Source organism: Prionailurus viverrinus, chromosome C1 (genome assembly GCF_022837055.1).
Source record: "Prionailurus viverrinus isolate Anna chromosome C1, UM_Priviv_1.0, whole genome shotgun sequence".
In the NCBI taxonomy this organism is placed as follows: domain Eukaryota; kingdom Metazoa; phylum Chordata; class Mammalia; order Carnivora; family Felidae; genus Prionailurus; species Prionailurus viverrinus.
The window spans coordinates 175,826,298-175,838,912 of record NC_062568.1 but is presented as its reverse complement, the minus strand read 5'-3'; the positions used below and the strand labels follow the sequence as shown (position 1 = coordinate 175,838,912).

The 12,615-nt window shown below is 43.9% G+C and overlaps 1 protein-coding gene across 6 annotated transcripts in view; it reads right to left on the bottom strand.

The window, feature by feature from the left end:
- LOC125172450 (BEN domain-containing protein 5) overlaps positions 1-12,615 on the bottom strand; it is a 1,495,630-nt gene that overhangs the window by 253,990 nt on the left and 1,229,025 nt on the right. For 2 of the 6 annotated variants that reach the window (XR_007154728.1, XM_047870554.1), the window contains exon 1: positions 128-538. The exons of the other annotated variants lie outside the window; for them this stretch is intronic. Coding sequence is in view for 1 of the 2 variants with exons in the window: in XM_047870554.1 (XP_047726510.1) it covers positions 128-353 (226 nt within the window). In the remaining variant the exon portion in view is untranslated. Of the gene's footprint in view, positions 1-127; positions 539-12,615 lie in introns of those variants that run through there. 6 annotated transcript variants of the gene reach the window in all.

The following is a 12,615-nucleotide window of genomic DNA, read 5'->3' as shown; positions in this document are numbered from 1 at the left end:
CCCCAAAAGAAAAGCCTAGGGGGCGGGAGGAGGAGGCCGAAGCGAGCAGAGGCTCCCCCCGGCCCCCTCCGCCCCGGGTCCCTGCCCCCGCCCGGGTCCCGCCGTCCCTCCCGGCCCGCTCGCTCACCTGCCAGCGCCAGGATCTGGGCCTTGTGGAGCAGAAGCGCACCCCAGTCGCGGGGGGCGCGCGGGGGGCTCTCGGGCCCGGCGCCCAGCTCCTCCGGGCCCCGGTACACGGCGTACACCTTCTGGTTGTCAAAATCCAGCCGCGAGCGGGGGCTGAAGTCGCGCACGCACGACACTGGCAGCGCGTAGCAGACGTTGTCCTCCAGGAACCGCACAAAGGCGTACATGGTGGGCGCCGGGGGCGGGCCCCGGTCGGGCCGGTCAGCCCGCGGGGCGGGCGCGGAGGTGGGGACCCGGCGGGGGGCGCGGGCCGCGCGGCCGGGCCGGGGGGCGGGGGCGGCTCCCCGGGACCCGGGCTCCCCCCACTGTTATTGTTCCTGAAAGCACCGCTCTGCCAATCGGCTGCTCTCGCCTGGGCGCGGAAAAGAGAGGGAGGGGGGGTAAGGGGGCGGGTGGCGGGTGAGGGGGGTTTGGAAGCGCACCGCCACTCGCAAAGTCAGACCCGAGCAATCACAGCCGGAGCGCGATTCGCGTAGGGAGAGGAAAGGGCAGGGAGACTGAATGGCAATAATAATAATAATAACAATAGCATTGCAGGAGAGGAAAAAAATGCATCGACGAAAAGTCGCGCTGCGTGCGGAGAGTATGATACCGCTTCAACAATCGCGCTGCAAAACAAATCGAATCGCAACAAAACTGCACTGCAAAGGAGGGAAGAGAGTGTGAGAGAATGAACGCAGGGTATGGGAGGGGGACAGTCTCGTTGGGATCCCTTAGTGTAAACTTGCACTTGCAAGCGAGCAGAATTTTAGAGTGTTTCAAATAATTGTAGCCACTCCTCTTAGCTCCTTTAGTTCCCTTATCATTTTTTCTTCTTCTTTTTTTGCAAAACTGCCAGGTCCTGCTGTGGGGAGGGTCAGTCAGCCAGAAACGTTCTCCCAGAGCTGCCAAACTAGTTCTGACCAGACCGGGGGCTTATCTGGGATTTCCAGTTGGACCAGCTGGCTGGGGTGGTGGAGGGTTAGTCCAGGGCAGCTCTCAGCCAGAGAGAGCAGGGGGCGACCCTCTCCCCTGTAGTCTTGGTCCACCGAAGCCCCTCTCCACCAAGTGGCTGGGACCACTTGGAATGCAGCAGGGAGTGGAGGGGTGCTCTGAGGGAGGCAAGCCCAGGGTTAGCTGGGCATTTTGGAGCACTTTGAGTTCAGGAATGGGGCTCCGAGGAATACCAGTCTTTGCTCTGTCCTTAGTTTTCTAGGTGGAAAAGAGCTTGGAGGGGCTTGGGTACCCCCAGACTAGTCATGAAACAACTGAAAAAGGGCTGACGAGTCTCTGCTCACAGGGACCAGAGCCTGTTCAGAGGGGACCAGCAGTCTCACACTGACGCCCCTGTATCATACATGGCTGCTTATATCCCCAATTTCCAGCCCAGGCCTGGCACTTGGTAGGGACTTCAATTTGGTGTGAAGAACAACAAATAGAAATCTGCATTCAGCCAGCCATCCAGTAATTCATTCTTCTAGTCAAGTAACCGATATTTTTTTGGTATGCACTATATGCCAGATTCTGGCTAGGTGCTAGTAGTAGAGAGATGAACAGACCAGACAAACACCTAGATTCCTTGCAGTGTTCGATAGTGCATCAGAAATTGAGGTTTCGGATACCTATGCCAAAATTAGATATGTTATTAAATGGATAACACCTTCCCTGTCCTCAAAACCCTTATGGTCCCATCCGAGAGTAGTAAAAATGTTTAACTAAGTGATTATGTTATAGTCAGACAAGTGTTCTCATGGAGGAATGCTTAATGGAGGTGGCAGACCTAATTAAATGTTATATATTTTTAAAATTTATTTAAATGAACTCGAGCTGTAAAAAAAATGCACTAAAATACTGTTTCATAGTAGTGGTGATTTTGTTTTCTTTGTGTTTTACATTTATATGTTTATATTTAACTATTTTCCACAATAAGCAGGCATTATGTTATGATCAGAAAGTATTACATATTATTTTTATTTTTTTTTTAACGTCTACTTATTTTTGAGACAGGGAGAGACAGAGCATGAACAGGGGAGGGTCAGAGAGAGGGAGACACAGAATCTGAAGCAGGCTCCAGGTTCTGAGCTGTCAGCACAGAGCCCAGCGCGGGGCTAGAACTCATGGACTGCGAGATCATGACCTGAGCCGAAGTCGGCCACTTAACCAACTGAGCCACCCAGGCACCCCTACATATTATTTTTAAAAAAAGCACTCTACTCACATTTTGGATCAGCTACACTAATGATGAAGCTGGTAAGCCAAACCCCCCAAATTATTTCATCGTGATTTGGGGATTATGTTAAATGGGTGAACCTCATTAACACACATCTCCCTGATCCAAATGCACAGATCAGATTAAGCTCCCTTAAACCATGCCTGTGGTATATATGTGGTTGTAGCCAGATATGACCACTAGTTTCCTGATGCAGATGTTGGCCTGACGTTGACCCACATGCTTGTGGAAAAATGAGGTGCCACACTGAGTTGTTCCAGAAGATTTACCTTCATGATTATGATTTCTTTGGACTGATCTTAAATGAGGTTTTATCTTAAGAATACATTCCTATGGTGGCCAAGGGGAAGTAATGTGTAGCAAGGCTTCTGATAATTCACAAGATGGATCATGCAGAGTTGGCCATATTTAATGAAAGTCCATGAAGCTCCAAATTAGGTTTGCAAAATAATTTCAGGTAGTACCATGGCCAACCTCCTATGCCATCTAAATGAAAGTGACCCCCAAATACAGTATCAGTCTCCTCTTTCTTACCACTTTACTGGAAATAGTACATACAGACACTTTAAACTATTTGACATTTCCCAAGATAGCATGCTTTATCAGGTCCCAAGCCTTTATGCTTGCTCTGCCCTCTTTCTGGGAAGTTCTTCCTCTTAGGGCACATGCTGACATCAATTTCCCCCAAACCAGCTCTAATGTCACCTCCTTTGTGAAGTCTTCCCCAACCGCTTGCACTCCTGAAGCACAGGTGATCTCCGTCTACTATTTTGTGCCAGCACCTTTTACCTTCCCTCATTACAATGAGCTCTTCGAGGGGGTACAAAAAAGGCTGAGTAACCTCGGAATCCCAGGTTCCTAGCATATTTAGATGCTTATAAAACAAATGTATTAAAGAAAGAGAACACGAGGTGCACCGTTTTTCTGAAAATCTGCTCCCTTTTTTCAGAGTTGGAGCTGAACCCAACTCTATCTCATTCCCAGTGACCAAAGGGTAGGCACTGTTTCCACTCCTTGTAAGACAGATTTGTGAACATGTTAAATATCACCATACCCTCAGTTCCCCACCCAAGTCAGAGTAAATAATTCTCATAAGAAGGCAATTCCATGTCCCAAGAACCCAGAAAGATGAAAAGAACAAAGTGACATGGATGCTAGCAGAGTAAACACAGACTCAAATACATTTTGTACGTAGGTGCACAGATTCTAGAGAAGGAACGACAGGTACGCAGGTATGGGATGCTCAAAGAGATACCACTGGACAGCCTAAGGGCAACAGAAAGACATCCCTGCTTCGGCTTCCAGTGTGACTCACACAGTCAGTCTTTAAACACAGCTTCATGGAGAACCTACTAAGTACTTCCTCTGCCCTAATGGAAATGGAGTCAAAGTACCTCTGACATGGAGATGCTAGCCCCAGGCTTTACTCAAGACAGTGCTGATTCATTGATTAGCAGGCAAAGATAGTTCAACAGTATAGATTTCAAACTTAAAGAGGTGGTTAAAATGTCAGGTTCAACCAAATCATGGTTGAATCCCCTCTTCAATATCCCTCTCCAATGGTCATCCATATTCCTCTTACACAGTTCTAATGTCAGGAGGTTTACTAGCACCCCTTAACTTTTGGACACTATTGACTGTGAGAAAGGTCTTTCTTACTTACACTGGGGCAGAACCTTTCACCTTGTAGCTGCCATAGTAGGTTCACCAAGAAGAGTCTCATGTCAGCTCCTCCAATATGGAAAACTCGGGATCCTGTCTCCTTAGGATCTTATCTATCTTCTGCTCAGACATCTTCATTTCCTTCGCCTGTCTTTCCTCATGTGACCTGGTTTCAGTGATGATAATTGTGATATCTGCATTTCCTCCAAATGTTACTATAACCCAGGCATGCTGGAGCACCATGTATACAACCCTTGAAGTGGGCATTATTAACCCCATGATAGAGTTGAGAAACTGGAGACCTACAGCAAAGCAGTTTGGCTGTGGGGGTCCCTGGAAGGTTGCAGTCATATTTACATTATAGACAGTCTGCTCTAGAGGCAGTGTAGGGTAAGGGCTGGGGGGGGGGGCAACGCTGGGGAGTGGGAGGCCTGTGATGAGGCTAACTGTCCTGTGCTTGCCCCTCCCCAGCCCCCTCTTTCTGCTGGCCAAATGTACTTTGCCTTTCGTCCAAGTCATTTTAATGGAGCAGAAAATGTACACATCTGGGGAAGCTTTGCAACTGCAGCTCCATTGTGCTGTCCTGTGGAGTTCTGCAGAGCCTTGGGTGAATGTCAAGCTCCTTCAGTTTAGCCAGCTGAGGCATGTTCAGTGGCAGCAGCGGGACTTATGTTTCATATTACTGCATGGAATTCTCAGTGTACTTTGCAAAACTATTTTAAGGAGACCTGGTTCTGTGAATTTTAAAAGCAATTGGAGCATGTCTTTTCAACCTCGCCACTAATGATTGACCACATTTTTTCATGATTTTGCCTTTTTTTTTCCTCTGTGATATTTAATTTGACTTTTAAAGTCTCTGCTTTAAAATTCTTGCTCCCACCCCCAGAAAGTAACTTGCTGGGCTGTGAGCTCAGGGCCCCCATCTTCTCAGGTAAACTCGAGGAAGTGGATAGGTAAACTAGGAGGCTCTGCACCTGCTGGGAGGCCCATGGTAGGCATTACCCTGAGTTGGGTACTGTCACCCCAAAGCGGGGGCATCAAGCCAATGCATCCACATAAACTCCCGGTCATGAAGTCTGGCTGGATTTGGTTGTGGGTTTGGGGCAGGGGAAGAGAACAGCAGTAGAGAGCAGGAAGGAAGGAAAGAGAGGAGTTGCTGTTGAGGACAAACTCAAAAGCCAGTGGACATTGCCTGAAGTTGGAAGGAATGCCAAATTGTCATGCAGGTGACAGCTTGGAGGGCCAAAGGAGTATGGGGTTTGGAATTGGCCCAGTGGTTAAACCCTGACTTTGCCACATCTTTTCTGTTACTTTGGGCAAGACAATTCACCTCTCTGAGCCTCAGTTTGATTATCTGTGAAATGAGGCTATCTTGTGGAGTTTTGTGAGGCTCCGGGCAGGAATTTTTCACCCTCTCTGTTATCAGGATCACCTGGGAAACTTAAAAAAATATCCCATTTCCAGCTCCTATCCCCCAAGATCTTGATTCAATTGGTCTGGGGATAAGGCCTGGGCATTAATTTTTATTTCTTTTAAATTCCCAGATTATTCTAACATCAGACAAGGTTGAGTACTTCTAAGTTGTAAAATTTGAAGGTAACATGCCAGTCACATAGAAATTATTCAACGAGTTGTAGGTATTATTTTCAGGGGAAATATACAGAGTTCTGAAATGTCTATGTAACCTCTCTGAGGAACAGTAATTTCTTCATCTTAAACATGACATACCAATGTGAAAACAGGCAGCGTATTATTGTCTTAGGCCCCAGATCTAAATCCTGACCTAATAAGTAAGGCCTATTCTTCCTAAGTGTGTGGTCATGGACAAGTTTCTGAATCTCTCCAAGCCTCATTTTCTTAAAGGGGATATTCATACAGCTTCATAGGGTTGTTATGAGGATTAAATGAGATATGTAAATGTAAATGTTTATGTCAAATGATTGGCACAGTGCCCAACACATAGTGAGTCCTCAATAAATTGTAGTTGCTGCTATTGTCATGCATATTATTATGTTTATTATGAGAGCTCTTATCCCCTTGCTGAGAATAAGGAGCCAATGAATGTTTATTGTATCAAATTTGAATATAATGAGTTGAACAATGCTGATAATTATCCAATAAGTGCCCCCAGCATACTTCCATCCAAGTGCCACAGAGCCCTGGGCACAGATGGGCCACTAAAGAAGCTCAGATCTCACACATTCAAGCCTCTGAGGCTCGGGATGTTGCCCAAATTTGCAGCATACACTTCCAAGATATTGTGTTTGAAGCCATGCATTCTTTCAAACTGACTTTGTGAAGTACTTTCTTAGAATAAATAAAAACTTGTATGCATTACACAAAATGTGAAATGCAAAAACATTTATAGCGATTGAAAGCCTTGTGAATTAGCACCTTGGCTTGATGTTCAGATCAAGCAGACAATGGTCAAGCTCAACCAATGAGATCTCAGGTCTGTTATGACCTTATGTGGGTCACACAGAGGAGTTGGTCATACAGATGACCTGAATCCAGGCATTCTACTTCAGTAGTATATACTCTACATAAGCAACACAAAGCAAACAAACTCCCAATGGTCAAAGACCAAAAGAAGTTTGGTCGAACAAGTATTTGTTTAGGGTTTTCCATATGCCAGTCTAGGTGCTAGGATACAACAGTGAAAAAACAGATAGGGTCTCTTCTCTAGTGGAGCAAACGAATTCCTAATGTAGCCCAAAAAACAGTAGAAACCCCGTTTGTAGTTTTCTTTTAGTGCCACTAGATAGGTTGACATTTTCAAACAGTTATCTCTAAGGAGAAAACAAAATGTTCGAAGACCAGTAGAAGAGATTGTGACAAGGGAACATTATTTGAATTGGTTTTGAAAAGAAACAAAAAAGTTGGCTTACCTTGGAAGAATGCAACTTGCCTCAATTATGAATTTTAATTAGGGGCCGATTAGTTTTAGAAGCTGCCTCTGGTTTCACTTATTAGATAAACTCATTCTGTTACTTTTCAGCTGAAATGTCACTTCTTCAGGAAAGTCCTTCCTGACTTGTTCCTCCTACTGGAGGAACCCTCCACAGACCTCTGCCCTCCACAGACTAGCTCAGGTCCCTTTTACATATTTTCACAGCTCCTTATATTTTTCATCGTGGGGTTTATTGTAATATGTAATATACATTTATTCTATTATTGCCTGTTTCTGCTGGTAGACCAAATGCTCCACTAGAGAAGAGATCCTATAAATTTTCTTCACTGTTGTATCCTGCCACCTAGCCTGGCATATGGGAGATCCTAAACAAATACTTGTTGAATTAGTGAAGTCGAAACATAGACCCTGGAGGAGAGGAAAGTTCCCAAAGGTGAGGAAGAAGAGGTATTCTCAGGGCTTTATTCTGTCCCTCTGAGTCTCACCTTCCTCTTGCGGGTGTGTCTCTGTTTCTGGGCCCCTACCATGTCTGGTTCCCAAGTGTGGCCCAAAAAAACAATAAAAGCCCCCTTTGTAGTTTTCTTTTAGTGTCACTAGATAGGTTGACATTTTCAAAAGGTTATCTCTAAGGAGAGAACAAAATGGGTATAATTATAGAAAAATGTGCATAATGGAAAAATAGTCAAGTTGACAATCACACATAGTTGACACAGGCTAATTCCAATACCAAGATAATAGTATTAGGAACCTCACTGGCACAGTTCATGGGTCTCCTGGGAAACAAGATGGTGATTCAGCTTCATCCTGCAAGGCTAGACTTCCTTCTTACCCTGCTGTTGGCTGAAGTCACTGACTCTCTAACCCCCTAGTCTTCTGATGATTCCAACATTATTTGGTAGGAAACAGGTCCTTTAAAGACCATATGTTAGTTCTCTGGTTACCATCTCTGCTCATCTCAAGTACCTCCTGGCTCAGAATGTCTGCCCTTCACAGTCCTCATATGGTCAGAGTGCAGCCCACAGTGTCATTCACTCTTAGGCTTTTGTTTGGTAACTCTGGCTGCCATTCTGACGAGAGGCACAAAAGGGAACATTCATTTAGGAAGTCAACTCATCTCTGAAACTCATAGCAAATTATGAACAACTCTTTTTCTTAGGAATGTCTCCTAACCAGACCATAAATTCAGTATAAAATCAGAAGAAAGGAACGAAAATGGAACTAACAATTATTGATTTCCAGGACAGAAACAGTATTGATTGCTTTACATATGAACTCCTTTCATCTTTTCAAAACAACCCATAACTATTAATAACCCATTACTATTATTATCTCTATTTTTCTGATGAAGAAGCTAAGACTTAGGGAGGTGATAGAAGTTGTTTATAGTCCTGTGGAGAATACTTGAACCTCAGTTTTTTGATCCAAAGCTTGAGTTTCAGGGCATGTTTTGATGTAGGCCCTACCTCAGTTTCCTGAGACAACAGGAGCTAAACTGCCCATGGAATTTGACCTCTTTTTCTGAAAGGCTTGAATCTCCACTTAGAAATCTGAGAACTGGGTCTTATGAGAAAGTCCAATAACTATCATTCCAAGCATCCCTAACTTGAGTAGCTAATGATTCTGTGAATACTGAGACTTTGATAACATTAGCTGACCTGAATCTTTCAAGTACTATGAGTTTTCTAACTGTTCAAGCAGATTTCTATAGTCTTATACCTTCTGTTAATGGGAGTTTGAACCTGCTGGGAATCACCTGTTACTTCATGGTCTAGGTGGAGACTCCTCTGAGCCAGAACAAAATAGGATCCGAGAGCTCCGGTCAGAGATATCTCTGGGTGAAGAAGTGTCACCTCCTCCCAAACCTGTTCTTATCCTGCTGTTGTTTGGAGGAATGTGAGTAAGAATAGGAATTATAGCCGTGAACCTTTGTGGAATGCTTCCCTCATACCAGGCTTTACATACATTTCTCATTTAATCCTCAAAATAATCCCGGGTAGTAGGTACGATTAGATAGCCTCATTTTAAAGTTAAGGAAACTGAGACATAGGGATGTTAGATACCTTGTCCAAGGTCACTCAGAAATAAATGGTGGAGCCAGGATTTGTGACTCAGGTTGCTTGACTCTAGAGCCCCAACCGTGGACTTCTACTCCAATTCTGGTTCCTCCTGAGTCTGACTCTTGCCTCAGTGAAAGTGATCTGTGTCCTTCTAGCTAACATGGGGAGGTGATAGAGAATCATTCTCAGAGGGTCATATGCTGGTTCTCTAGGGATGTCCAGATCATCTTGATTGATCCAGGCAATATCCTGGCTGCCACTATCTAAAAAGCACCCTGGAGTTCATTGATATTTCCATCCTATGTTGTGGTAGGTGAGAGTGTACTAGATTCAACCCATAGTCTAAATAAAATTTTCTTTTATTTACTCAAAACAAGTTTCTTTACTTAGTAGCCCAGTAAATCCACCTATTATGCTAACCAGAAAAAAAAAGTCTTTGACCTCTGAGTTTTTATATCATGATGGAGAAATGACTCATATATACAATTTACAACACATTTTCGGTTGATAGTTCTTTTTCATATATTCCTTTTGTGCCGGTGGTAGGTGAATTGGAGTGCAGAATATCAAAACCCTACCTCCCCCTTTTTACTATCAGGCATACCCTTAGTAGCAATGCAGAAATATGGCAAGAAGAGAGGAAAACATGATAATCCATTAAGGGTGAAACATTCCTCCTAAAACATAGAATAACAGGAGCAAGACACACAGGGGCTTGTGAAACTCTAGAGGAAGCGGTTAGGGAGACATTTAACTCAACTGGTAGGCAGAGTAGGTAACACCAGGACCCCACCTCCACCCTGCTAATGGGTCTTGCCACACTGCTGGGCCATCAAATGGTTTCTCATCACTGAGCTCTGCTTCTGGCTCTGGGACCAATTCTAGAGAAGTAACATGGCCCAGAAGAAGTTATGAGACAATAATAAAAGGAAAAAGTGTACAGGCTTGGAACTCAGATTTGGGTTCAATTAATATTCCATCACCAAGGTAATTTGGGACCTTGGGCAAGTCTCTAACTCTCAGCTTTTTCCATTGTCAATCAGAGTCTTATAAGGTGGTCACAGCATCTAACAGTTTGCATGTAAAGTGCCTGATAGGCAATGCCTCATACATGGTAGGTTCCCCCAACTATCAGTTGTCCTCATTCTCTTCTTCTGAAGGAGTCTCTTTTCCTTTTAGGAGGTCATGGATGACACAAATGTCACAGATGACAAGGATGGATCCCTAGAAGGCAGTTATTTTGGGGTGAAATATCTTCCCCCCTCTCCCCAAAGACTGGGCAGTGTAATTGCATAGATCACACCCACCATCCCTTCCTGGCCAACGCTGGGGCAGTATGCTTTCTTTCAAAGCTGGGACCTTAGTAAGAGCTGTACTTTTATGAAGTTTTGGGACTTAAGCTGAATTTGGGATTTTGTTGTATGCTTTTAAAATTATGTTCAGATTTTGTATATTTAAAACACGACTTTGGAATTGTGAAACACAGTGTTCTCAATCATAAAAAAGGATGAATTATGTTATGCCTTTCTGTTCCATTTCTGGGTTCTTTTTTTGTCTTCTTGTATGAATTTTTCTGTGATACCCTGCCTTATGTCTTAACTCATCTGGGATACTTGCTGTGAAAATTTGGGCAAGATTCTTAACTCCTGTAAGACTGCTTCATTCATTCATTCATTCATTCATTCATGAACTATTTGTTGAGGACTTATTACATACTAGAAGCTTTTCTTAATACTTGGGATATAGTAAAGAACCAGACTGAGTTTTATCTCTAAAATGGGAAACTTAACTTACCTATCAGGACTGCTGAGAGGAGTGAATGAGATAATATGTGTAAAAGAGAGGAAGAGGCAAAGAAAAGGACAAAACTTTATTGATCTCCCTGCTCTGTCCCCAGTAATGCTAGATGCTTTACCCACAATCCTCATAATACTTGGAAAATACTTGTTATCTTTTTTTTTTTTTTTTTACAGATGCATCTACTGAGTTTCAAAAAGGAAAAGTGAGGGCTCAAATCATGCCCTGTATTTAAATCTGGCATAAAGTTCCCATTCTATGTTGCCTTCAGTGGTCCCTGGTATACTACTTGTCACTCGATAGGTATGTCAAGCTCCATCACCAGTTCTGTGCAGAATGTGAGGATTTGCACCCCTCTTCCTGCTAGCTGATACATCTGATAGCACCAATTATGGTTTGGGTAGAGTAAAGACTACTTGAATGGAAAATCCAAATCCTATCCTCTAGTTCCTTAGGGAACAAGACATATGCATGAAATTTACAGATTTAAATTTGCCATTGGAATATGCAAACAGTTATCAATAACTCTAAGTCACCAGGGGAAGAACTCTGGTCCTCTGGCAGCCAGACTCATCAGCTTAGGAGACAGATGGGACATGGACTCTTGGCAAGAGGAATATTCTTTTTCCCAAACTAACCCATTTCTGCTGCTATGACCTTTAGAGATGAGATGCTCAAAACTCTATCCTCTGACTCTCACCATTTCCCAGGTGGAGGCAGGCCTCAACTGCACAAATAGCAAAATACATTTTTCCATGTGAGATGCTCAATGTCCAAGGAAAAAAGAGTCTGCCAGGAAATGTTCACTTAGGGGTCTACACACTTTCAAGAGGCAGAAAGCAGAGTAGTAAATGAAATAACTGTGCTTTTACTTGGCAAAGGGGCTGCAAAACTGCCCAAGCAGAGAAAGCTGGACTTATTATGCACCCTTTTCTCTTCCATCTCTCTGTGTGGACAGGTCATAGCAAAAGCACACAGCAGATAAGCCAGTATAGGAGCCAGATAAGCTCTGCCTACATGGCTTCAACTTTTTGAGCAAATCCTTAATCTTTGGTATTAAGAAAAGGAAGGGCCATGCCAGAGAGTGCTTGTTGCCACTGAGAAAACTTGTGAGGGTTATGAGAGTGAAAAGACAGACCCAGCAGGAGCAGAGCAGAGCTTTGCATGCAAAAAAGGGAAGAGAAAAAAAAATCTTTTTCCTTGGCATGGAGAAATTTCATCCTGAAGGTTCTTTTTTTTTTTTCTTTTCTTGGCAATGTAATAAACACCTTAAAATAGAGTTATAAAACGGAAACAGATTCTATAGAAGCAGGAAACCAAGAATAGTGACTTTAGAGAACTTATAGCCCAAAGCTCTCATTCTAGATATGATGAAACTGAGGACAGAAGGACAATGATTACCCCAAGCCAAAGAGCTTGCCTTTGACCAAGTCCTTCCTGGAACCCAGATTCTGGTGGGCCTTTTCTCTGCCCTACATTCTCAGGCTTTCTCTCAATTACAGGGGACAGGCTTCAGTAGAAGGTGATCTCATCTGTGCCCTTGGCATTAGCTTACCTAGTCCTAGAGAAACATAATTCATCATTCTCATGGTTTTGCCTCAAGAAGAAGCCTTTCCTGGTTGGGGAGGGTGTGGTGATGAAGCCTCCCAACTCTCTCCTCTTAGATATCACCTTCCCCCTGAGATCTCTCTCTCCAATCCTGCTGCCATTTCCATGCTGTCCCCTCAGTGCTATCTTCTATTCCCACCCTTCCCATCAAAGGGTGCTGTGGATTCTCTAACACATTGTCCAAA